Source organism: Meriones unguiculatus, chromosome 9, assembly GCF_030254825.1.
Source record: "Meriones unguiculatus strain TT.TT164.6M chromosome 9, Bangor_MerUng_6.1, whole genome shotgun sequence".
Lineage (NCBI taxonomy): Eukaryota > Metazoa > Chordata > Mammalia > Rodentia > Muridae > Meriones > Meriones unguiculatus.
In genome coordinates, this window is record NC_083357.1 from 11319889 (window position 1) to 11346664 (window position 26776).

At 45.4% G+C, this 26776-nt stretch overlaps 1 protein-coding gene across 1 annotated transcript in view; it reads left to right on the top strand.

The window, feature by feature from the left end:
- The window catches only part of Frmpd2 (FERM and PDZ domain containing 2), a 71033-nt gene that overhangs the window by 32447 nt on the left and 11810 nt on the right, over nucleotides 1-26776 (top strand). The window contains exons 16-26 of the mRNA XM_021643471.2: nucleotides 6536-6740; nucleotides 12050-12144; nucleotides 13649-13741; nucleotides 14784-14891; nucleotides 14989-15105; nucleotides 16292-16411; nucleotides 18576-18727; nucleotides 20562-20663; nucleotides 23684-23777; nucleotides 24651-24736; nucleotides 26418-26559. Coding sequence (XP_021499146.2) covers nucleotides 6536-6740; nucleotides 12050-12144; nucleotides 13649-13741; nucleotides 14784-14891; nucleotides 14989-15105; nucleotides 16292-16411; nucleotides 18576-18727; nucleotides 20562-20663; nucleotides 23684-23777; nucleotides 24651-24736; nucleotides 26418-26559 — 1314 coding nt within the window. The remainder of the gene's footprint in view (nucleotides 1-6535; nucleotides 6741-12049; nucleotides 12145-13648; nucleotides 13742-14783; nucleotides 14892-14988; nucleotides 15106-16291; nucleotides 16412-18575; nucleotides 18728-20561; nucleotides 20664-23683; nucleotides 23778-24650; nucleotides 24737-26417; nucleotides 26560-26776) is intronic.

The following is a 26776-nucleotide window of genomic DNA, read 5'->3' on the forward strand; positions in this document are numbered from 1 at the left end:
AACTCTTAGTGATTGATGTTTAAATTTGAATGGATAGCTTATGTATATTCATGTGGCTAATTTCATGTTACAGAAGTAAACAAAACCCAAATCGTACTACCTTAAGGAGTTACGTGTTCAAGCATGGCCATTTTCTTAACATTTCTCAGTATTCAGCTTTACCACTGAGCGTGTATTACTGATGTAATTAAGAAAGAGCTTAATGGCTTAGATGAGACCACACAATCACATGACACTGCTTAGTGTTTATTGAGGATGTGCTATGGAACCACTGACAGTTTCTCTTACTACTTCTCCTTGGGATAATTTCTTCAAAAATGATCTCAGTTTGGAAGCTGGAGAGATGACTCAGCTGTTGAGAGCAGAGGCTGCTCCTTCAGAGGACCTGGGTTTGATTTATAATATCCACACGATAGCTCACAACTGCCTGTAACTCTAAAGCCTTCTTCTGGCCTCCATGCACACCAGGCATGCAAGTGGCAGAGAGACATACGTGGAGACAGAATACCCCACCACCACCATGAAGATTTCATTTATGACCACAGCGTACTCTGCTCTCTCAAACTGCACTAGTTAAGTCAGCCTATTAGGTAGAACCTGCATTACTGGGAGGGGCAAACCTCAGTGTGGAGAAGTGAAACCATGTCTCAGAATCTGGGTGGTGGGCTGAGAATTAAACCTGGGGCTCCCGGAGGCCAGAGCCTAGCTGCTCTCCCCTGTGCCTCTGCCTTTCACCACTTGCCAAGCACAGCCTTTAATGCCCGAGACTTCTCTCTGGGTGCTGACCTTAGCATGGTTGCCGTTAGCTTCTAAGTGCACTTCTCCTATTCATAAAAGGAAGCCATTAGCTAGAAGAGCCATTAGCACAGAGAACCTCTGAGCTGCTAAGGAAGTGGAATCTCAGGATCCACCCACACCTATTGAACCAGAATCCACACATGCAAAAGAATCTAAGTGATTCCAACACAAGTACAAGGCAGAGGAGCCCTAAGGAAGAGGCCTCAGGTGTCCCTTAGACTCAGCTGAGTGCCACTTACTAGTTGTGTGGCTTTGGGCAGCTCACGTCCGCTCTCCGAGTCCCTCATTGGGACACACTGACCATCTCGGGTCTGTGCTGTGCTTCAGTGTGGCAGCAGGTCATGTTTCTAGCTCACTGCCAAGTGCTCAGTGCACTGTGACAATGGTGACAGTGGCTTCTACCTATGGGATCTGTTTCTGTTTCAGACAATATCCACAGAGGCCTTGACACTGGGCTCTAGGGGCCAGCCCATGGCCTGAATGGACTGTAGAACAGGATCCGAGTTTTCAGAACTAGAACCAAACACAGGGAGTAAAAGTAACTCATGGTCTATCATGTAGCAAATCTGTGAGCAGGTCAATGAGACCAGGGGCTACTGGTTTCAGAGGATTTCCAGGGATCTAGAGATGATGAATGGGGATCAATTATGCCCGACTTACCTTCTCTTGCTTAGATAATTACTGTGTGTGAAACACTCCCAATACTGTTTCTATTGCCTGATTTCGGCAACTGTAAAATATTTATGTAGATACTTTGAGCTCACTTGTGAACTGGGTCCTTCTGGCCTATTTTGCTCCTAATATCCTGTTTTTTTCAAACTTCAAATTCTGTCATCTTAGGAGTTTCCAGAACATTTGATTTACATTAAAAAAAAAAGACCCACTTAACCAATTCCCCTTTGCATTTTAACAACCTCTATGAGAAACTCTCTGCAGTACCATCTCCCTCTCATGTGTGCACGCACACGTGTGTTGAATGTGTGTGCAAGCACACATGTGTACACACAGATGGAAGCCAGAAGACAAGCTCAGGTGTCCTTCCTCAGGAGCTGTCTACCTTGCTTTTTGAAGCAGGATCTCCCAGTGACTAGCAGAGGCTGCTGACTGGATCAGGTGATCTGGCCAGGCAGCTACAGGGATCTGTCTGTCTCCTTCACTCCTGCCCAGTGCTGGGGCACTGGGTTCTCAAGCATGCACCTCTGTGCCTGACTTTTCTACGCCAATTCTGAGGCTCAAACTCAGGTCCAGGTGCTTGCAGGGCTGAGAAATCTCTCCAGACCCCAGACATTATTTCTAACGCTGCCCAGAGGGGAGAGCTGACCACCTTTACCTTGTTTTCACAGTGGGTCTCTTCCAGTTCCTTCCCTTCCCAAGATAAAGACATGATCTTTATCTTGTTCAAATGGGACCACTATCACCCACTTTACAGGAAACTGGGGGTCCAGACCTTCCCTTCCTGTTCCACCTGTCACCACATGCTCTCAGATAGGCATCTGGTAGACCTTGCTGTCGCGTCTTTCAGCCTTTGGAGTAGCCTCTCAGAAACTTGGATCCAGGCATGCTCTTCCTGCTAAAGCTTGTTCAGAGTTCCACACTATCAGCAGAGAGGAGTCCCAAGTTCTGAGGGGACTCTTCCCACTCTGGCCCCAGCCTTGATGTCTTCCTTGTTCTGATGACTCTCTTTGCTTTCCAGCTGTCCCGCATGCCATGCTGATGGCTGCTGAAAACCGTGTCCCAAAATTCCATGTCTTGGTGTTCAGTGGTGTTGATGGTTAGTACTGACCATCAACTTGACAGGAGTGTGAAATGCCTAGGTGACAAGCCTCCAGCATACCCATGGATGGTTACCTAGATCAGGTTAACTGAGGAGGGGAGATCAGCTTTAGCTATAGATGACACCATTTCCATGGGCTGGAGTCCTGGAGAAAACAGGAGAAAGCAAACTAGCATTCATTGCTGTCTGCTTTTTGCTTGAGGAAACAGTGTGATTCGCATCCTCCTGTTTCTGCTGTCGTGCTTTCCCCACCATGACAGACTTTTCCCTTGAACGATAAGCCGGAATAAAACTTTCCTCCCTTAAGATGCTTAGGTGTTCGGTTACAGCAAAGAGAAAAGTAACGAATGCAGTGGTGTCCACCACGATGATTCTCTAACCCTCCTGGAATCAGGCTACCATGATAGTCTGCTTCTCCTAGAGTAAGTTAAAGGGAACCTCCATCCCAAAGCCTTCCCTGATTGGCTGTTCCCAGCTGACCCCTTCCTAAGTGGAAGGGACCAATGCCTCCTTTGGCAGACCTCTGTCCTTTCACCTGCAGTGTCTGCTGTGTTCAGTTGTGCATATATCTGTAAGAGATGAGGATTTTCTTGAAGGTGGGGAAAGCATCTCATAGCCCTCCCAGCTCCAGCATGGAACAGAGCTGTGGCAAATATGAAGTGTTATATACATGCCTTTTTATTTTATTTACTTATTAATCAGCTAATTAATTTAGGGATTGTCTTGCTGTGGAGCCAGAGTGGTCTTAAGCTCATTTATCTTTGAGCCTCAGCCTTCCAGGTGCTGGAATAGGCATATACTATCAGGTCTGCCTTTAATACTTGTTTCTTGGATGGACAGATAGATGGTTGATTTGTATGGAAATAAAGTTAGTTAGTCATTTCCTTTTGCTATTTTTTTTTAATATTGCAAATGCAGCTGTGATGAACATCATTAGAAAAATGTTTTTCTGGATTTTATGTCACTCCTTAACGTCAGAAGTATAACATTGGGTTCCAAGCCAGGGAATTTTCAAAGCTTCACCGTGTCTCTTGATTTGTCATGCTGGAATGCAGGAGCCCCATGCCATCCTGGCTTCATTATTCTTTCCTCCATCTCGAAGAGTAGATGTCATTGAATTTGTGTGTGCATTTGACAGGTAAAAATGATCTCTCACTGTGGCTTTGTCTGGCTTCTTTGATGGGTGAAAAGTTAAACATTTCCTACATGTCTCTTAGTCATCCTACTGTGAATTGTCTCAACAGGCACTTCATTTCATAGTTATATTTGGATCTCTGGGGAGAAATAAAAACCTCCAGCTCCTACAAACACACAGTTCCAGGATGGAATCAGGCAGGCTCTGTCATCACTGCTGAGTGGGCCCCAAGTGTTTTCTCAGCCATTTTTGAGGTTGTGTCTTGAGCTGTGGGGTGTGCTTGGCCCTTCTCGAGCCTATGCTTTCAGGCTACCCTTGTGCTACCAGTGACTTTTCCCTTGTGGCCCTAGCTCAGGATGCTTCTTGGATTTTGAGATGCTACAACTAAACTGGCTATAACTAGCCCTTAGCATCCAGATAGAGCCAAACATTTATCAGCTATGTTACTGGTATCACAGTTATATTGTGGATTGCCCACAGCCAGTAGACAGACATGGCCTCTCAGCATTCCAGTGTCTTTGGGGCATTCTTGGCAACCCTGCCTTCTGTTCTGGAGAGACCAGCACTCTTGGCTCTCCCTCCTACCAGCCAGTATACTAGCAGAGCACCATGGAGCCGAGGCCTGCTGACAATGGTCTCCTGTTCCTGCTGACTCTGTCACCTTGCTATCTGGTTCATGGAATATGCTTGAACTGGCACCCTTCTCCTGCTGAGTGTGTCCTGCTGAGTATTAAACCTGAGTATTAAACCTCCACATGTCACCTTGAGGTCTCTGTCCTGTGTACCAAGGCCTGGAAACATAGGTCCTCTAAGAACCAGGTGTGTGTGGCTTTCCTGCTCTGCTCACTTCTGTGCATCCCTTTCTCTAGAGGACAGCTGCTTCCTGGAATGCCAGTCTCTGTACAGTCCTGCCTCACTAAGCCTCTCTGGGCTCAGACTCCCCCAACCCCCAAGCCATCTCTGCCTGGAAAATCCCTTTCAGGTGTTAAATGTTCTGCCCACCACAGTTAAGGACAAGGTAATGAGAAGGCTGGGAATACTTTTATGATTCTTTGGTACTGCTATCTGTGGCTCTGTCTCTGTACCACTCCCACTATCCAGTGCAGAGAGTGAAGCCAGTGGACTAAGGATGAAATCTGCTCTATCACTAACTGGCCTGGGGGACCAGGAGCAAATGACCCATCCTCAAGTTTTCTTGTCTGTAAAATGGGCACAATCTCCATCCTAGAGGGTTACGGTGAGGTCTGAGTGACAATGCGGGTGACAGTGCTTGCCACTGAGTCTGTCACACAGGACACATTTAGTTAGAAGCTAGCTACTGGCATTGCCTGGTTCCTGACAGGCCCGAGCTCTGGGGTAAGACTGAAATCTGTGCAAAAACTACAGGCCACATTGAAATTCCTCACATTCCTCCATTTTTTTTTCTTGCTCACTGTATGTGAGGAATGAGACCACAGTCATCTTACATTCACAAATTCTCAACAGGTAATCTGTTTTAGTGGCTACCTTGTTCAGGAGGAACAGCCCTGGTAACACCCCAGATACTTGCAGAAAGGGTCTGCATAAGTAGTTAAATGTTGTTTCTCACTCTCTCCATGCAGGGGTGTTTTACTGAGAACCCACACATGCATTCACACACATCATAACACAGATATAAACATATCCATGTCCGATAGCCATGTCACATATGCACACTGCACATACATACACAGATAACAGAAAACATGCATAAAGTGTGCACACATCCATCCTATATATCCCATGGACACCTCTACCCACATTCAGATACCACATATATGTAAACACGATATATATATACAGGTATGTAAAACGAGGGGGACATGACTACCAATTATGCCAATGCTGTTATACTCCTTTCTTCCTGGTTTCACGAGGGAGCAGATGGCCCAAAGACCGTCAGCATTTTCCTTTCTCAAAATATAAATGCAAGCTGGTCATGATGGCTCATTCCTGTAATCCCAGCACTTGGGAGGTGGAAGCAGAAGGACCAGGAACTCAAGGTCATCCTTGACTATAAAGAAAATTCTAGTCCAGATGGCTTACAGGAGACGCTATCTCAGCAACAAACACAAGAAAACGAACAAATAAACAAAAAGTAATAAAAAGATGCAGCTTCGAGCAAGGCCTTGTTAACCCAAGAGATCTTTTAATAAAATTTCAGTTTTCTATGAGTAATACAAAGAGTAAAGTGGGATAGCCCTCGTGATCATAGTCTCCTTTCATGGATCTCATCTGAGTGAGTCATTTATTAAGCCTTCTAAGAAGGGAGAAAGGACCAGTGTCTGGGGCACACACTTCTAACGTGTGCTTATAGATCTGGCAGGAGATTCTTCCATGGACTATTATTGGCAGGGCAAAAGAAGCTGTGTAGACATTAAAGATTATATCCCACAGTGAAGAGCCTGATTTGAGACCCCAGGAGCTTTGCTACAGGACTGTTTTCAAGGGCAGATCTGTGAGGTTGAAGGCAGAAGGAGTGCAGCAAATAATTTTGTCTAGTCCCTGCTGGAGCTTTGTTGGAACAGATTACTGGATCCTAGTCTATCGGCTACAAGGGCCATCTTGTCTTTCTTCTTAGGCTTCTGAAGCATCTTTATTAGCAAGTACTGTTTAGAAGAATTTGCATTTTGAGGGATAGGCACAAGGACTCCCCAAGTTAGCCTGAGGCAGAATGTCAAGTCTCTCAATTCAGGAAAAGAACTGGGAAAGGAGAGTCAGGGTCAGGAGTGTATTAGTGTATCAAGAGCAATGAGCAAAACTGGAGTAACCTTGAGCGTATGTCTGTCTTTTTTTCTCCCCAAATTCAGTTCAGGATAAGTTCATACAAATAGCCAACGTGAATTCTGCACACAAGACAAAGGTCAACCCTCTCACTTGGATTCAGAAACTGTCATGCTCAGAAAATGAGTTATGTGTGCCCAGGTTGCAGAATGCCATAGGAAGCCAACTGGGTACATTTGTGGACAACACGCAAGGCAGCAAGGAGCCCAGGACAAAAGGGATCAGAAGCAGGTAGGCTTTGTCTTTCTTTGGAGCCCAGAGAACCAGGCATGCAATGCAGTGGAACCATCTGAACCTTTAAACTCTGTGGACTTTGATGCTCAAGAATGTGTATATTCATTGGGTTTCTATTATCTTGACCCGGAGATGGAATGTAGACCACTATGCTTAAGCCAATGGCCATCGAGCCAGATGCCACTTCCATACCCTCCTGTTCACACCTTCTGGCAGAAAAAGAGCTAGGTGGTGATAGGGAGGTAAAATTAGCAAATGCCAATAATCACCATTGGGCTACCATAACCCAGGTCCTGCTCTTGGCTCTTGGTCCCAAACTAACTTAACCCACAGGACTCTGTGAAGCTGTTTGTGTCATGATTCCTATTTTCCGGAAGGGGAAACTCAAGGGCTAGCACTTAAACCCAGCAGCCCATTCGGGAGACTGTACTCACAGCCCTGACATGCTGCACTTTCCAGGCTGACAGCTTGTCATTTAAGTTTGCAAATGAGAGCAGGGAGCCCATAATGCTGCATTCCATTGTAAAACAATGATCCATGCATTTAAAAATAGCCTAGAACTTGGATTACACTTACAAGGCAAGTTTCATAAATAGCATAGATTTCCAGGCTGTGTACTGAGAAGGGGGTGGCAGGATCCGCTTTGGGGGAAGATGAGTTATACATCTGCTTTAGCAGGAGGAAACAGATGATTTATTTGAACTGAAATGCATGCATATACACTGACACCATAAAGTAATGCTTACAAAACGATTGCCCCAACTCTGCTCTTGCAAATGCACCTCACCATGAAGTACAAAATCAATCAATAATGAGGAAGCAGACCCATTCTGAGTCTCCATGGCAAAGCACCCCAAAAACAGTGGCATAGGTCAGCAGCCATCTTGTTGTTCTGCTTCACAACTTTATGGTTTAGAAAAGGAGGCCGAATTCTCTTTTGTGTGGCATTGAGGCCATGATGGTCATCGGCAGATGCCCTCTGTGTGGAGATGGCTTCACATTGGCACCCTCTCCCTCCTTGGCTGCCTTAGGCTCTTTCCATACTGCAGCTCCAGCAAGGGTTTCCACTGTTGCTCTGGGTTCCAAGAACTTGGGAAGAGCGTGCCAATGGTCACAATGTGTATCCCAGAGCAAACATGTCCTAACTTCTGCCACCTCTTTTGGGTTCAAAGGGAATAGAAACAGGCATCATCTCAATGTGACAGAGTCAATGGGTTTGTGGCATCTTTTACCTGTCACCCTTTGGTTCAAAGTACTTCCTAGCACTTTGTTGTTTACAAGCAGAAGCAAGACTGGCAAGAGTTAGCAGCCGGAGGTGCTTGCTGCCATGCCTAACAACACAAGTTCTGTTCCTTGTACTCACATAGTGGATGGATACCAATGCCTGAAAGTTGTCCACTGTCCACTGACCTTTACACACACCGTAGCATATGTGTGTGTACACACACACACAGAGAGAGAGAGAGAGAGAAAGAGAGAGAGAGAGAGAAAATATAATTTAAAACGTAAATTAAATGCAGAAGTAACTATGACCCATTCCAGGCCATTGTGCTAGTTTTCTGTTGCTGTAACAAAATACCCTATGCAGTAAACTTAAAAAGAGGTAAGGTTAATTTTGGTTCACAGTTTAATAGTCAACTGGCCCCACTGATTTTTGGACCTGTTTTGAAGCAAGATGTAATGGCAGGGGTATGTGGTGAAGAAAGCCCATTTGTTCCTTGTGAGTGGAGAAGGAAATTCTCTACTTCCTTCCAAGAGGAAGTGGGATTCTAACTATCTCATGCATCTACAGACTTCTATTAATGTTTGGATATGAAGTGTCTTTTTAAAAAGCTCATATACTGAAAGTGTAGTTCCTGCTTGGTGGCATTGTTTTGCGAAATGCTGAAAACTGGAAGGTGTGTGATTTAGGTAGAAGGAAGTCAGTGGGGGCAGGTCCTTAGGAGGTCCCCCCCCTCCAGTTCCTGTCTGCATAAGGTGAGCACCCTCTGCCACATGTCTCCATGACACTCTCATTACCTGACTCCAGATTCAGTGCTGTCAAGGGCTATGGCTTGAAGCGCCTCACTGTGAGCCAAAATACTCCTCCATTGCTTCTTCTATCGGGTATCTTACATCACAGCAACACAAGTCTGGCTAAGATAACCTCTTGCCAAGCCTTACCTCTGAAAGGTTCTACTTTCCAACAGACCCACAGCAGCCTTTTAACTACACATGGACTCTGGAGAGCACTTATTCAAACCATAGCAACCATCTTAAGAAATGTCTCCACAGCACGGCAGCCATTTTAAAAACAGTCGGGCTTGAGAAGTGTCCTGACAGGCACCTACATGGGAGAGCCTTTGCACCATTACCTGGTAGCTTGCCTCTAACAGGAAGCTGAACTGGAGTCCTCCATCAGCCCTACTCCTTCTTATCTCATGTTTGCCTCTGTATTGCTTTATAAATGACCAACACAGTCTCTAACATGTCAGAGGAGGTTATCAGTAACTTTTAGGCAAACTCAGAAATGCCAGGACTTGTCTGACTCTTTGGCCATTTGGAAGTTCCCCAAGAAATACAACAGGAACTCATGCCTTGGGGCAGGTGAGGTTTATGGTGATGAGGCTGGGAAGGTGTGAGCAAGGGAAGAAGAAGCATTAATCCAGGGTGTGGGTCATAGAAGAGCTACTGGGCCTGCTCAGGGCTTAGTTCTAGCACAAGTCTTTGAGCACTTGCCCTAAACTCTAGAGACAAGGAGGAACCTGTGTCTTCTTATTGTGGTCAAGATGGGTTAAAAGCCTAAGACACACATAGGTACAGCAAGATAATGTGTGGGGGGAGACATCAAGTCTTGATTGGCAGGTAGGATTTGTACTCAGGGAAGAAATGACATGGGCAAGCCTATAAGTCTAACTGGAGCAGTTTCTTCAGCACTTCCCTCATCCCTGTCCTGGGTGGGTGCTGAGGACTCAGTATTTGCAGCACAGACATGCTCCATGCCTCCTGGTGCTCACAGGTAGCCAGAAGTGGCCAGGTAAGATCATGTGGGAAAGAGCAGGTCACGCTGATGGCTTCGTGTTTGAGGGATACAGGCTAGACTCAGAGTGGGAAGGGCAGGCAGCCGGTGGCCTTGACCCTGAGGGGGCGCCCGACCACCAGCGCCATTCATAGAAGCTGTTTACACAGAGCTTCCTACTACAGAGCTGTTGGCTACCTTCCTTGCTTCACTTCTCTGAAGCCTTTCCTTGCCTGCCCGGAAAAGGGCTGGCTCCTGAACTACACTGGCTCCATTTAGGACAACCCTTCCCTGTGTCTGCGCACCCCAACAAGCACATGCTCACATCCGTCTGCTCTAAGCACAGAGACTCCCAAGAATAGCAATGCGCCAGTTGTATCCTCAGTTCTGAAGCCAGAATGTGGAAATTGTCAGTAAATGGACAAGAGAGGTTGGCATTTTGAGGAAACACACACACTCTCTCTTCTCTCTCTCTCTCTCTCTCTCTCTCTCTCTCTCTCTTTCTCTCTCTCTCTCTCTAATTGTGGTTAAAATACACAAGGCATAAAATGTATCATCATAATCATTTCATTCTTGCTAGTTTGTTGTCTAAGAAAGAGGCATTTGGTACATTCACATTGTTGTTGGGCCTCACCATCCTTCCTAGTGCTCTTCATCTTCCCTTATAGAAAACTACCCTCCCTCAGCACTGCCTCCCACTTGGGCCTATCCCTAACCCAGCCCTTGGCACCCACTATCTATTTTCAGCCTGTGAGTGTGACTCTTGTAAGTTCTTCATGTAATAACTGATTCATACACGACTTGTCTTTTTCTGGCAATTTGAACAATTGAGAGATAGTTCCCGGGTGGCCCTGATGACGTGAGCCACAGAAACCCATGCCAGATAAAGCCCCTGCTGTTCTTCAAAGGGAACCTAGAGACACTACATTCTGAAGCTTTTCCCACATCCTTCCTGGGTGTTGGTTTTTTTTTTTTTTCCTTCCCTTGAGCCTGTGCGATTCTGTGCGATTCCTGGGCACTTCAGTGGGCTTGGGAGGCTGATGCTCCATAAAGCTCCCAGAGGCCTGGCACCTCTCTGACTCAGATGGTTCCTTGCTGGTCCAGGCCTGACCCCTAGTGGGTTTTTTGTCAAATTGGGTTGGACTTGCTACCAGACCCGATGCGAAGGGGAGTAGATACAGAATGAGGCTCCTCCCTGCTCGGAAAGTGCTGCTTCGCCCTGCCCCTGCTCCTGTGACAAGCTCTGTCTCCCAACACTGGGGACCCTGAGAGGGTTCATAGACAGCTGCTTGCACCAGCAGGCCCTGCTGATGTCCAGTTGTCTAACCGGTGTGGTAAGGGTAACCTCCCAGGTGTTGGGGGCAGGCTGGACCACACTGCTGTGGTGGTTGGCTGTCCTGGAGGCCCAAAGATGGCTGTTTCCAGAGCTCTGAGCACACACATATTGGCGTCTGATCTTAGATTCTCTACTCTCCTTCTTTGTGAGTGTGTTTTTGAGGTGACCTTGGGTCACTTGACTCATTTATGTCTACTATCTAGAACAGTCTTTGCTTGCTGAAACATTGTTTTCTTTTGCTATATATTTATATGTATATGTGTATTTATATATGTACATATTTATATTTTTAAAACTGACAGCAAGGCCAGCAAGGCTGAGTACCTTAAAAGGAGGAAAGGGTTTAGATAGCTCACATCTCAAAAAACTGAGCATACAAACAGCATGACGCTGGCTCTGCTGGACCCTTCATTCCCAGTCTTAGCCCTGCTGCTACTTTATCTTGTGGCAGATGTCTTTCTGTTAGATCCAGTGGAAAGACAGGGCCATGGATCAGGCCAGTCTTGCTCTTTTAGAACAACAATCTCGGAGAACTAACTGGGGTCCCATAGGAACTGATTAGTCCCTTCTAAGGAGGGAATCTCCAGTGACCTAATTGTATCTCACTAGGCCCCTTAACTTAAAATTCCCAATATCACCTCACAGAGCACCAAACTTTCAACAGTTGAACCCTTGAGCCCTTGGAGGACAAAAGACATCAAAAAGGGGTTCTGGAACAGCTGCATATGCAGACTAAGGAGGGCAGTGGAGGTTGGTGTGGCATCTGGGTTACCATGATGAGCCCTCTGGGACAGAGACACTGACACCATTCCTGCTTGTGCTGTCCTCCTCGCTAGACCAGCCTGCGGTGGCATCTGTCTAGGGATCTTCTGAATCTCTGGGCAGAAAGCTGCCTTCTTCAGGCCACACTAACAAAGAGACAAGAAGTCCCTCCCAGGAGCACCAACCTTACTGTCTCATGTTTCCCCTCAGTCCTTACACCGGCCCAGAGCAGCTGAATAGCATCAGTTTGATACAGAAGCCACCTCATATTCTCTCTGGGACACCTCCTCAGAGCATATGCACAGGTATGGACCAAAGCCCGGCCAGGTGCAGGGAAGGGAGCTGTACCTATTTCACTTCTTTTCAAACCACTCCTTCAGCTTGTTTCCCAAAGAAAACTCACAATCGTTTCACTTTAAAAATTATTTTCAACACTTCTTGGATTTGAGAAGACCTCTCGTGGTCAACATCTGGCCTTGGGTGGTACCGCCAGGCACAGGTGTGCCCCTGGGGAGGGAAGATGTAAATTGATTATTAACCAATTGGCACTTGGTCACCAGTGTGTGTGGGTTCCCATTGGAGCTGTAACAGAAATCCTACCCCAAGACTCCAGCTTTCTAGTAACAACTTGAGGCTTCCCTTTGGGTCTCCTCCAGACACACTTGGGAAGTGTTCCAGGCCACACAGGCTGGGCTGGTAACCCCTGTACGTCGGTGACTGGGAGAGACCCATGTTAGCTCTTCTTTATTAGAAAAGAAATTTTGTTAGTAGTCAGTTTATAAAGAGGGAAGGTGAGAAGACAGAGGCAGGAGGATCTCTGTGAGTTTGGGGCAAACCTGGTTTACATATCAAGTTCTGGCCCAGCCAGGGCTACCTTGTAAAACTCTGTCTTAAAACAAAAACAAAAGAGAAGAAAGGTTTATTGTTACCCATGATTTTCAAGGTATCAGTCTTGGTTGTTGGACCCTGTTTCTTTGGGCCTGTGATGGCAGAATGTATCAAAGTAGGAGTAGATGTTGGAGAAAGCCTGTTCACTCATGAGAGTCAGGAAGCAGATAGAGAAACAGAGACTTCTGTTGAATATCCCCTTCAAGACCACACAAGCAAGGTAATGACTCTATTTCTGCACACCCTTAAGGCCCCCTTCCCCCAGGCAGTGCTACCTCCAGAAGCAACACACAGTGGCAGCAAGCTTTCAACTCTTGGTCCTTTTGGGGACATTCAAGATCAAGCTATGGCAAGATTCAGAGGAGGAGACTTTGATGTTGCATCTCTGTGTTTCTGTTTCACTTGTCACTGGCAGGAATACACACACACACACACACACACACACACACACCACACTGGCAGCTTACCCTCCATCTTGTCTCAAGACCAGTACAAGAAACAGATGTTAGGTAACTACTGTGGCACATGTCTGTAAGCCAAGTGCCTTGAATGCAGAGGCAGGGCAATCCACTGTGCAGAGTTGAAGGCACTGTTGGATTCATAGTGAGTTTGAGGCCACTGTGTGCAGCATTGACAGATCATGTCTACCATCTCTAGCACCAGGGGATGGGGGGAGAGTTATAGTAAATCACACAGAAAATGGGCACCATCGGCCACCCTGCCATGGTCTCTGCTTTTCCAGCTCAATCTTGACTAACAGTGGTCCAGTTGTGGCTCAATGGAATATATACTCAGTGACCTGATCCCAAGTTGACAGGACATTTTCTGTGACTTGCTCCTGCTTCTGTGTACGTGCGTTTTGTCAGGTTCTAACTACTTTGGGAGGAAAACCTAAATATGCTGCTTTGATTCTGCACCCAGGGTCACAGACGAGCAGAAGGAAGAGTTTTACGGAAGAACCCAACCAAGACATTGTGTGTGTGACACTGAAGCGGGACCCACATCGTGGTTTTGGTAAGACAGCTCTCTGAAGGCGAGGCCCAGACTCTGCTCAGCAAAGGGAGAATGGGCGCCATTCTTCCCTTTGACTTTTCCGCTTCCCCAGTCTGGCCTCTTCCTTCCTATCTTGCATTCTTCAACAATCCCTTCCACAAAAAGAACACTAAGATGTTTGGGACAAAGAATTCCTTGCAGGCATCTAAGCACAAGATTCCACCTTCCACACCCACACAGACCTTGGACCAACCTTTCTCTAGTTCTTAGTTACATAGAGGAGTAGCCAGTCTTTCTTGCCAATTATTAATCACAATTGAAAATCTTTAAATCATGCAGGAAAAAGGATATAGAGGCAGGGTATTTGGTTAGAAATCATCTTTCACAGGACTGGGGAGGTGGCTCAGTTTATGAAATGCTCACCATGTAAATGTGAAACCAGAATTCAGATCCCCAGCACCCATATAAAAAAAAAAGTTGGGTGTATGTGGTATTATGTGTGTAATCCTGGCACTTGGAAATCTGGGATTCCTCTAGCTAGCTGGCTAATTAGACTGAATCTGAGAGCTTTGCATTTGATGAGAGATGGCCTCAACAAAGAAAGTGGTGAGCCGAAGCCCACATGACTCCAGTCTTAGGGGATCTGATACCTTCTGACATTACCATACTTCCCCAGGCGTTACACACGTGGTACCAAATCAGATATGCAAGCAAAACACGCATAAACATATAAGAAAAAATATACAAAAAAATGAAGTGGAGAGCAATCCAGGAAGACATCCAGTGTGAAACTCTGGAGCTCCACATGCACATGCAAACACATGCATGTGAATCTACACACATGTGAAATACACACACAGAAGGCTGTGGGCAAGCCCTAACTCCTGTCACCAAGCCAGCTCCTGTGGGTAGGCTGCATTTCTAGCATTAGCTGTGGGTGTGAGAGGCAGCACTCTACTTTCCCCAGGCATCTTACTCAGGTGCAGTTATCAACACTTGGTAACTACGTGGACTGCAAAGTCGTTAAACATCATCTTACCATCAATGCCATCTTGGATTACAGGTTTTGTCATTAACGAGGGAGAAGATCTTGACCAAGCAAAGCCTGGCATCTTCATATCTTCTCTTATACCTGGGGGACCAGCAGAAAAAGCTAAAAAGATCAAACCAGGTACACCCTAAGTCAAATTACCAGAGATGCTTTAAGGTACCACCTTTCTTATTTCCTGGCTGGGGTTATTGCATGTTTTGTTTGTTTGTTTCTCCAGGAGGGAAGATACTAGCCTTGAATCACATCAGCCTGGAGGGCTTCACGTTCAACATGGCTGTTAGAATGATCCAGAATTCTCCTGACAACATAGAATTAATCATTTCTCAATCAAAAGGTATGTTTCATCTTACTTCCGGCAATGGAACCGTCTCCTCTGCTATCACCATGAGCACAGACCACAAAGCTCCGTGTAGGTCTTCTGTGTTGCTCTGGGAAAACAGGGTCATGTCTAGCAAAGAGGCAACACGGTGGTACCAATCAGTGTGCTGTGCAATCAGAGGCAGAGTGGGTCCCAGGAATGCATGTCTCCCTGCAAGACAACAGCCTCCTCATTAGGTATGGCTGCCTACACCCAGCATATTTGTGTTTCTGTCTACTCTTCTTGCATGACAGGGAGGGAATTCTTATTGACACTCAAATTCAAGATTTCTACAGCTGGGATAAGGTGGAGCAGTCACCTATGCAGCTGGGAAGGGCAGTGAACTGGTCTTCAGTCTGCTTCTGTACTGTAGGCACAGTATTCTTTTTTTTTTTTTTCAAGTAAGAAATAGAATTAATTTATTTTATTTGGTCAGTAACAAAAGTGAAAATAGTAAGATGTGTGCTATGTAAAGTTACAGCATATACATACATACACACACACACACACACACACACACACACACACATATATATATATAGTGATCTCTTTGTGAACCTTTTCTTTCATAAAAATAATTGTTAACACTCTAGTACCACCAATACATACCAAGTATTACTACTGTTATAAGCAAATCTAAATATGCTCTATTTATCAGCATAAATGTTAATAATGCGATTGCCTTCCACTCTCATGCTCATTACGGAGCAGATGAGGTTATCTACATTATGGGAGTCTTCAGGAAAGAGGCAGGGCTTGAAACAGGCCCTACAAGAGTGCTTCTCAGCCTTCCAAATTAGGCACAGTATTCTTACTTGTGTAATTACAGATCAACCCCTGAAGTCTCTGTTGGGTTAGGCTTGTTTACTTCATCTTTTAACTTCAGAACAGCAGCTAAGCAACAAATGCATAGGCAAAAGGGCAATATTATTTTTACTTGGGGCATTTGGGGAGGGTTCTTGATAGAGGGAATGGAGGGAGTGTGGTTACTAAGGACCACTGATGCGTTTGGGTTGGGTGATTTTGTAAATTACATGAGGTGGCTGTAAACTCAGGCTCATCTCTAAATGCAGACCTCCCACTTGTTGTGCCCTTGGAAAAGCTGTCTCACGCTTGCAAATGCTGTCACCAGGTAGCTTTTTCTCTTTCACCTTCACTGCAGGTAGCGGCAATAGGGTCTTCCACAATGCCCCAGGGGCCAGCCCCAGCACTCCCATCATGCTAGCCTCAAGATCACTGCCTCTGTTGGATGTTACAGCACCGACAGCTCTTTCTGAGGCAGGTCAGTAATCTTTGCATTTTCCTCTCACATTCTTCTCTTTGAGGGCATTCAGTTCACTTCTTGTGTTGCAATGGTACCAGGTGATCAAATCACAATTCAGTGAAGTCCAAGGACAGCCTACTGCAATGGTCAAGATGTTAAAAATTGCTATCCCAAATCTACAGTGCTCTAACCATAGTCTTGTATTAGAATTTCCGTGTGCTCACTGTCTGGGTGTTACATGCCATCTCCTTGTGGTGGCCCAGTTACTTGTTGGGAACATGACTTTGCCACAGTTGTTATTTCTTTTGAGCTGGTCCATTGGTGGGGCTAGAGGACCAGTGATGGTCTCCTGTTAGGCAGCTATTCTAGAGCAGACATTAGAAGTCATCAGCTAACAGCAGCTATGAAAATTTGTTGTAAACTGAGTGGGTAGGCACTCACAGAAGGTCAGGGTTCTCTAAAGGAATGGAAATGATAGAATGACTATATGTTACAAAAGGGGATTGTTTTCAGACTGGCTTGAGTGATGCAGGATAAATTGGACAGCAGTGCCTGTCTGCCCTCTGCAGAGGCCGATGTCAGTAGCTGCTTAGTCCACGAGGCTGGAGATCTCAGCTGTTCCGCTTGGCACTGGAGAATTCCTGAGAAGCTGCTGGTCCTCATTTCACACTACAGAGCTAAGGATAGATATTCAGAAACAAGAAAAGATGGTCCAGCAAGCGAGCAATGCTGCTTTCCCTTGCAAGGTCAGAAGGCACTGTGCACTCTGAGTAAAGGCTTCCCTCTCAGCTAATCATTCCTGGAAATGCCTTTACTGACCTGCTCAGAGATACATCTCCTAGCTGATTCTAGATCCTATCAAGTTGTCAATCACGATTAAACATGACTCCCAGCTTAGACTTCTGTTACAAAGGGCACAGTGGACAGTCTGGTTTTTCAGTTCTAAAGTCCTATCCTCTGCTCTCATGAAGGGCATGAAAGAAAGGGAGCAGAAGTTTACAATATTGCCAAAGTCCAGTCTATAGTGCACCAAGAAAAATGATCTTGAACATGGCATCATAGATTGGACTGGTACCCTCCTCACTCGCTGCATACATACCAAATAGCCGTAAATTTGGATTGCTCAAGGCCAAATTTATTAAATCAGACTGATCCAATATATAAGCACGTGTGCTTCCCTGGATGCTAGTAAGCTGTATCAAAGCAGCAAGTCTATCATGAGTTCCCACTTCCAGGTCTAAATAAACTCTATTATGCCTGCTTTTCTCCAATACTCCTGTGCTGAAACATTGATATTGAATTAACACATTAACACTAAATGTATTTGCTGATATATATGTGCCAATCTACATATGTGGAAGAGTATGAATGTATGTGCACACATAACTTTATGTGTATATATATATGTCTCAGTCTATAAATAATCTGTTTCACCAATCCTACAATGTTATGCTACTGATATAGCTATTTTAGATATAAAGAAATCGAAGGCCAGAAATGTTAGTTACCTTACTCAAAGTTCTACCTGTTGATCCACATCTTATGGTTTTTGATTTGGTCTTTGCCAGTTGGAGTAAGCAGGAATTCTTAGAGGAGCCCAGAGCCTGGTATTACCACATATACCTCAAGGATGCTACATGGTCGTCTCTGTATCACATGCTGGTGATAGCTGGGCTTCACATGGTTTTGTCAAAGGTCATGTTGAATATGGGATTTGGGACAAACTAGTTCATCTTTTTTATTCTGTTTTAATTGATTGATTGATTGATTGATTAGTTAAGCTGATTCTAATTAAGCTGAAGTGACACTTTTCTGGTAAGCTATTGAGAAGATAGAAAGAACTAATCTCTTCCCTCCTCTCCCTCTTCCTCTCCCCTCCCCTCTCTTCTCCTTAACTCTTTTCTTCTCCTCTGTCCTTCCATCACACAAATGGCAGGAAATTAATAAAAAGGAGCTGGCATTCTTCACTATTCTTGCTCCCATGTTTTCTGGGTCACATAAGTGACTTCTATTCAAGTTTCTAATCACATCTAGAACCTTCTCTTTCTCTACTCCAGGTGCAGTGTTCTTCACAAAATGCTGAATTCACAGCATCCTCTGCAGCTCTAAAAGTACTGTCTGTCAGTCAAGGAGAACTCTGTGTCTTATCCAGCCTTTCCAAACATTGACTTGTTTTTCATAGGTGTTTGTGGAAATATCCCCGCTGATGAAAAGAACAGCACATCAAGTTCTGGCATGTTATGTACAGACATCCTGAGCAACGGGCACCTGGGAAGACAGTCAGCACACACACATGACCAAGAACGAAATGTCAGAGAACCGGAAATGGCTCAGGTGCAGTGCTCACCACCCAGGCAGGGCCCTCTACCCTTCCCTCTATCACTAAAGATGCATATTCTCTAGTCTACACTCTAGTATCTAAAGAAAGAGAATAGGCTGTGGAGTCCAGCGGTGCTCCCTTATCCTGTGTTATTCTGTGCTCTTGATGAGCCATGTCAAGCAGCTACAAGCTGGTAACATGGGGCTTTTCTGCAAGCTGGCTTTACGGGCAGTTGGGAGGGGCCTGAACAGCTACAGGACCTATATCATCCAGGCTTTTTTGGATCAGATGTCCAGCTTTGTGGCCAGCTCTCTGGCACAGTGGCTGTTATGTTCCCACTTATGATGTCATCCATGACAGTTGTTTCATTCCTCAAGTTTCCGTGTTTAGTCTAAACACCTTGCCAAATCAAGGAGTGTGGAGTCTTTGGAAGAACCGTCACATTCTCTGTTACATACCGATCTCTTTAGAAGCTCTTCTGTTGAAATTATGAGTTTTAGTTTACTTTAGCTTTTTTATTTTTCCATGAGTTGATAGTATTTTCCAACATACACCAGGAATCTCAAAGCAAAGAAAGACTAGGGACAGTGGGTTCTGGTTAGTAAGGGGGCATTTTCTGTCTAGTAGCAATGGTCCATCAGCTCAGTACACCTTGTCAGAATTCACATGTGCCCTTGGGCTTATGCTTCAGGCAGACCTGGCTTTGCATTTCATTTCTTCCCCATACTAGCATTATCTCTGACAGTCCCTTCATCATATCACATGAACTTATTATCACACGTGTTCTTGGTTATCTGATTGGGAATCTCCTTGCTGAAAGCCTCGAGCGCCTTAGACTGCAATTCAACACGGGCAGCCAAGTCTTCTCATGGTGTCCAGCAGCTTGTGTAGTGCCATGCTGTTACTCCCCTTTCCATTTCCCTAACAGAACGGGTGAATTATAAACAATGGTTTATTTGGTGACTGGGAAGTTCCAGGTTGAGGAGCCACATCTGGTAAAGGTATTGTGTTGTGTCATGCTGCGGCAGCAGGAGGCATGACATGGGGAGAGCATGCAAGACTATGATAGATAGAAAGAGGAAATGGAGACAAACTTCTCCTTTTTATACCCATTCTGCTCCTACAGCAATACATTCATGAGACTTGGGCCTTCATACGCAAGTTTCACCTTTTAATATTTTACTGTTAGTAATCAAATTTAAGGATGCGTTTTGGAGGAGATGTTCAAACCACAGCATCCTGGATGTAATAGATGCTCAATAAATGTCTTATGAATAGTTGAATGGATAAACAAATCTAAGATATATATTGTCACAAGTACCAAAGGGATTGCTTGGTACATGGTATAATCTTTTTCACAAGGCCTTCAACCACTGAAAAACTTATCATATCATGAACAGTCTTGTTAGGAATGGTCGGAAGTTCTCCTGAGGTTGGCTTTTGCCTCAAGAAGTTTCTGTGTGTTTGGTAGCCAGCGTGCTGTGCTTGGCTGGCACCATGTGTTGAGTGATCCAGGAAGTTACCTAACAGCTTCAGGTCTAACATGGATGTTTTCAATGGGAGTGCACACAGGAGGACTCTGCATTTATTTATCCCCTGGCATGTCCTGGCACATTCATAGTGACAGTTAGGAGGCCAGTTATGAGGAATAGGAAATGGAGGTTAGAGGGCCTGAGAGAGTTCTGTATGCTCACCTGTGAAGGAATTGATAAGGCTGGAGATGTCTCTCTAGGCTCATGCTCTTTCTGGGTGCAAGGCTGCTAGCTTCTAGTCGTGCATGAAAGCTGAATATCTGCAGATGTAGGGAAGGTGCCTCACGGCTTTGTCTTGTTTGTTTGTTTGTGGCAGGGTGCTGGTTCTTGTCCTCCATCACCTCTAGAAACCAATGCTGGTGAAATCTACTTTGTGGAGCTGGTTAAAGAAGATGGAACACTTGGATTCAGCGTGACTGTAAGACTTTTCGCCAAACTTGGAAAGCAGTAAAAGAGCATCCACTCAGAGTCTTGGAGGGCTGTCCACTCTGGCAGTGTGCTCGTGTGCTTCAGTGTGCATTCTATGTAAGGGGTAAACTGAGCTTTCTGTGGGGAGTGAGAACTCAAAGATAAATTCTGAGATGCAGAGCAACTTGAGGTCGGGCTGTGGGCAGGTTCTAAGGAACAGCAACAGCAGAAGGAGCTAATACGAAAGAGACTGGGTGAATTAGTCTGGCTCCAAGCTTGAGCTGGACAGTAAGAAGAGGCCAGTAAGGTAGAGTTCATGGATTGAAGCCAAAGGTGAGTGCCATCCCAAGTAGGGTTGAAATAGGCTCTGTCCTCCAGGGGCCAGGACAAAGTTCATCTTTGAGGTCTTTACCATGTCTGACACTATGCAGGCTTTTGCACTCTGCCTGGCAGATATCTAAGAAGAGACATTCCCCATGTAACTTAACTACCCAAGGGTATGGGAAATGGTGTCCACAAAGGGGGTGCACACAAATTTGGAGGTCCTGGTTTGGAAGGCATTGTTTGTAGCAGTGAACACTGAGTATGAATCATTCCTTAAAGACCTTGGGTTAGGGCTGGACTTCAGTGATGGCATGGTTGGATCTCCCAGCAATGCGAGGAAATGCCAACGGCTCTGAAAATTTTCCCAGGTAACCCAAGTGATGAGTAATGAAATATGCTTTAATTCCCTTGTGTGTCTAGAGCAAGGAGCCTTGAATTGCTGAACCACCAGTGGATGATTTTTAAAATTTATTTACATTTATTTTATGTGCATTGGTATTTGCCTATATGGATGTCTGTGTGAGGGTGTCAGATCTTGGAGTTATAGACAGTTGTGAGCTGCCAGGTGGTGCTGGGATTTAAACCCAGATCCTCTGGAAAAGAAGTCAGTGCCCTTAACCACTGAGCCATCTCTTCAATCTCAGCGGATGATTTTTAACACCAGGAAATAAGGCTCTTGAACCCATAGGGACCGAACAGGCTGGGACTAAGTACGGTCAGCTTATTCTTGGCTTGATAAAACAATCCTATCACACAACACCAAACGCAGCCCTTTCTCATCTAAAAAACTTGCTAAAAATTTAGATTATTCAGATATATGCATGCACATATGTCAAGAGGAGACTGGTGATTTCTTTTGACTAGCAAAAACACTGATTTTTTTTCCCCTTTGGAGAATTTTCATTTCAAAAATAATTATTGAAATATCTTGCTTAAATCCAAATGGCCATTAAACAAATAGAAGACATTCAAACCCATGAAAAGCTACTGGAGTGTAAAAGTAAGTTAAAGGGAAAATTCAGAGTGTATAGCTGTCAGCTTGGCTAAATATAGCCGGTGTGATACAGAAAAGGGTACTGTCACGCTGTGCTGGGAGGAATGTGAATAATCACATGCACATTCACATTGGGATACAAGCTGGCAATACCTGCTGGAATGAAAAAGTGCACACATCGCTGCACCACGGACATAGAAACGTAGATCGCACCAAGTAAGTGCTGGTGAAGGTGATGAATGTTGTGTTGCTAACAGTGACAGGCGCATTGAAGAAAATGAGTACAGATCAATTGAGGAAAACTTGCATGCACTCTGGCACGCATGCGTAGAAACCTAGCTCCACCCACATGGAGGGTAGCTCACCGGCCCTTTCCTGGTGGCTGGCCGTTTTGAAGTTTTGTGTTAGCATGGCTAAAAACGTAGTTTCCGAGGAATCTTGAGTCTGTTGCGTAGACTTGCGTCAGACTTAGCCCAGAGGGTCTGTTAATTAGCTTTCCGTCACCACTCTAACAAACAGCAGAAATATAATCAAATCACAAGATGAAGAGGTTCCTCATGGCCTGCAGTTTTGGAGGTTTCCACCCATGGCTGGCCGGTTTTGCTGTCTCGGGGCTGTGGTAGCATATCCTGATAGAAGAATGGGCCAGGTAAAGCTGCTTCCTCATGGCCAGAAACTGAAGGAAAGGGGAAGAATGGGGTCTCAAAATCCTCTTCAAGTGCTCACTCCCGTGACCTAAAGACCTTCCATGATGCTCCACCACTTAGAGGTCCCACACCTTCCAATGGCAATGGGCCAGGCACTAAGCTTTAGCACCAGGCCTTTGAGGGACAGTCAAGATCCAAACTAAAACAGGCTCATTCAGCTGACTGGCTCGGCTGTCCATTTTGAATTCTGTACGATTATACGAGTATAGTGAAAAGTTAAGAGAGGTGTATGAGCACATGCGTATTATTACTGTGTTGTTAGTAGTGGAGTGGGAAGTAGAGGCAAGGAAGGAGTAAAAGACTGCACAAGAACGAGACATATCGTTGCTGAGATTTCCACCTGTATATGTATGTCTACCTATGTAAAGTCAACTGGAAAAAAGAGGCAGCCTCGGGTCTTGATCTTTTGACTTGCACGTTCGTGCTTTATTGGCAAGTTAATAAAAATAAGTGCAGAGCCAGGCATGGTGGCACATGCCTGTAACCCTACAATTTCGGAGGCAAGAGATGGCCTGGGTTCATAGAACCCAGCCCGGGCTACATAGAAACACCCTGTCTCATAAAACCAAACCAAACCAAACCAAACCAAACCAAACCAAACCAAACCAAACCAAACCAGAGTAGTTCAAACTTATTTTTACTCCTGACTTTGTATCCATAAACAAACATGTAGCCAAACACAAGTCCCCAGTCCTTAGGGCATGCCTACCTGTGCTGCTTGTTGCCTAGACAGATTTTGTGCACCACACAGGACTGTGGTTACAGAACACATGCCATGTGCCAGCTGGGGCTTGGTTTGGTCTGGCTTTGTCGCTCAGCCTGTATTGTTACAGTCTGTGTAAACCTGACCTTGCTCACCAGGGAAGAGGGTTAATCTGGGCAAATGCAGAAGCCTGTCAGCGTGGGATAGATCATAGTTGGCAGAGGATGGTTCTCCATTGAGGGAGGTTGGGAGGCACCCAAGAATGGAAGGATGGGTTTTGAATATGGCTTTGTGTTTTATAGGGAGGCATTAATACAACAGTACCACGTGGAGGAATCTATGTGAAATCCATCATTCCTGGAGGCCCAGCTGCCAAGGAAGGACAGATCCTACAGGGTAAGAGGCACATCATGCTGGGAGTTCTGCCTCCTCTGGCTTTGAATCCTGGCTGAGAGGAAAAGCTCAGGCCTTGCTCATTTCAGCCCTAAAATCTTCTGTCCCGCTAGGATCTGATTTCTTTGCCTGGGGAAGGGAGAGCTGCCTGCTTCACTTACCTGATACGTTGGCAGTGGTCTAAAGTTTATAATAAAAATTGGGTAGGAAGGTTAAGAGGAGCTGGCTGCTGGGAGAAAATATTCCTTAGGAAGACAGGGATGGTATTAGTGACCACATCAGAGCCTGGCGGGCATCATGAGCTATTAGCTTCCTCTCTGCCCTTCTCTAGAAAACAGACTTTGTATTGGTGACCCCAGGTTAGCACAGGGCCCTGTGAGACTTCTCTCTCCTCTCTGTCCTGCATCATTTCTCAGTGCTCTGAAGGAATGGAGTGGGTTCTATTCTCCTCGGAAACTGCCCTAATTGAACAATAAAGATGCCAGAGATATTTATTTCAGTTTCCTCTTGAATTTGAGTATTTTTAACATCAACTATTGTCTTCTTCACCCCCCTTTTTGAAATAAAAAGTATAACTATTACCCTGAGCGAGTTGAAAATGTTTTAAAAAATAGTTTTACAGGAAAACAGGAGGAAAGAGAAAGGTGACCAGACTTGGCTTGTCCATTCAGTGAGCCAATACTAGACAGGTTTTCATTTCTTTGCCCTATTGTACACCCGGAACAGGCACCGGGTTATCAAAAAGGCAGCTGATACTCTGGCTCACATAAGCTCTCGCACTTGGCAGCTCTACTTCTTGATCCCTAGACAGGAGTCTTACAGAGAAGTTCCTGCATCCTTGGGGGACAGGGAATATGACGAGCATTCCTTTCCTAGGTGACAGGCTGCTGCAGGTGGATGGAGTGAGTCTTTGTGGCCTCACTCACAAGCAGGCTGTGCAGTGTCTCAAGGGGCCTGGGCAGGTGAGTACACCATTACTGGGGACCTTTGCTTACTTTCAGAGCTTTCTAGAACAGCATCGAAAGTTACAGTTGTTGCTTCTAGGTAGGAGTGAGGGAGCCAAGAAACAAAATAGGACTTTTTAAGTCTACATTACCCACTTTTCACTCTTCATGTTAGCATCGCTCTCCTATGAGAACCTGAAACCTAGGAGGTAGCAGACAGATGTTTCTAAAGTAGAAAACCTCACACCCTTTAAATAGCTCTGGAAAGCTTATATCTGATTGCTTTGATTTAGCCTCAGACAGCAGAACAGAACTGAGTGAGGACAGAGGCTCCTGCAGGTTGGCAATGGCTGTGCTCCTATCTGTGCCAACCCGTTTTCCAGGGCACCTACCTGCACACAGGCCCTTGCTCTTTCACACTTACCCACAATGACGCCATCTCCCTGTTCATGTCATTGTCTGTCACCCTCTGCCTACATCACCAGGACCTGAGCTGGATTGTTCTGGGTTTTTTGTTCACAATGGTGAGGGGTAGATTCAGGATGTGGAGGGCTAAAGGTGTCTTGCTACAGAGCTCTGTCCTCAGCCTTACACTGGAGCTCTTTAAGTGTTCCAGTATCCTGAGCTACATATTTCCACAGCTTTCTCTTGGGGATAGAGGAGTAAACAGGGAGAGAAAACATTTCAAGGGCCTTCCACCCAACTGCCAGTCCAGGTGAGCATGCCCTCTCTCTCTCTCCTCATACCCTGAAAAGGGCTCATGATTAATTAGCACTGTCTGTTTATTCACTAATGCACATGGTTAGAGAAAATATGTCTGGACGCTGGCGCAATGACAAGTAGGAATTGCCACTGTGGGGTCATGGACTTGGTGCTGAATGACAATTGCAGCCGAAAGATAGAGTCAGGGTCAAATGCCCCAAATGGAAGCTTGGCATTTCTAATAAGCTTTCTGGTGATGTCCAGTCACTGCATTTTGAGCCTTTTTGGGTAATGAGGGCATGAGGTACTATGGGGAAGGATAAGAAATCAAGAAAAAAAAATGGGGGAAGGGTAATCAGCATGGGCCTGGGATGCCATTCCATGCTTTTGGAATTCAGGTGATGGGAGATATTGGGGACTTTAAACTGCTCATTGAAAGTTCAGTTTTGTATCTTAGACCAGTCCACTAGTAGCCGTGCTGGGACTGGACCAATGAAATGGAAATGGGACAATAAGCAGGTTAGAGCTTATTGCAGTGCCCCTGGCTGTGGAGAGAGAATGGGGAAGCTCTGAGGGAGGTAAATACCTTTGCTGGAGAACTCAGAAACTTTAAAACCGAACGATCGTGGAGGCAGAAGCGGGAGAGCTGGATGACTCCGAGTGTGGTCCTTGAGACATTAATAGGGGGATAACCTCAGATTCTGAAAGAACATGTAGAAGGGAAAGGATGCTTTAGGCAGAACGAGGAGGGGAGAGGGGAGTGGGTGCTGGGGGAAGGTGAGCTTGCTATGAATGTGCAGACACACAGGTACACATGTTATCTTCAGTGGCACTTGCCTAGTTACAGTTGGATCTGCCAGTCTGTATCCCAGGAGGAGCTAGCCTGGGGATTTGGATTTGAAAATTAAATAAAGCAGCTCATTGGAAGTGCCAGAAAATTAAGCATCTGTGGTTTCGGTGTGAAGTGTAAACTGAGTTTGTCCACTCATCTTTCTAGGTGGCACGGCTGGTCTTAGAGAGAGGAGGCCCCAGGGCTGCATGTCCCTCTGCTGACAGCAGGATGGGAGACGAGCACATGGCTGTTTCCCTGGTAACAGGCAGGCCTGGCAGACCTGCGAGCTGTGTCTCAGTGACAGATGGTAAGAGGAGAGAGAATTGAGTGTTACTATTGTCTTATCATTATATACTGCTTTAGAATTGTCAAGTCAAAGGGGGAAGGCAGGGAGGCTTCCTCTGGGTTTAAAAAAAAATGCCAGCAGTGTGGGTCATGATCATTATCCAAGCTGGTGGAAAACATTCTTTGAAAAACAAAATTACATAGTGCCCAAATGACTACCACCAAGAATTCTGCTCCTA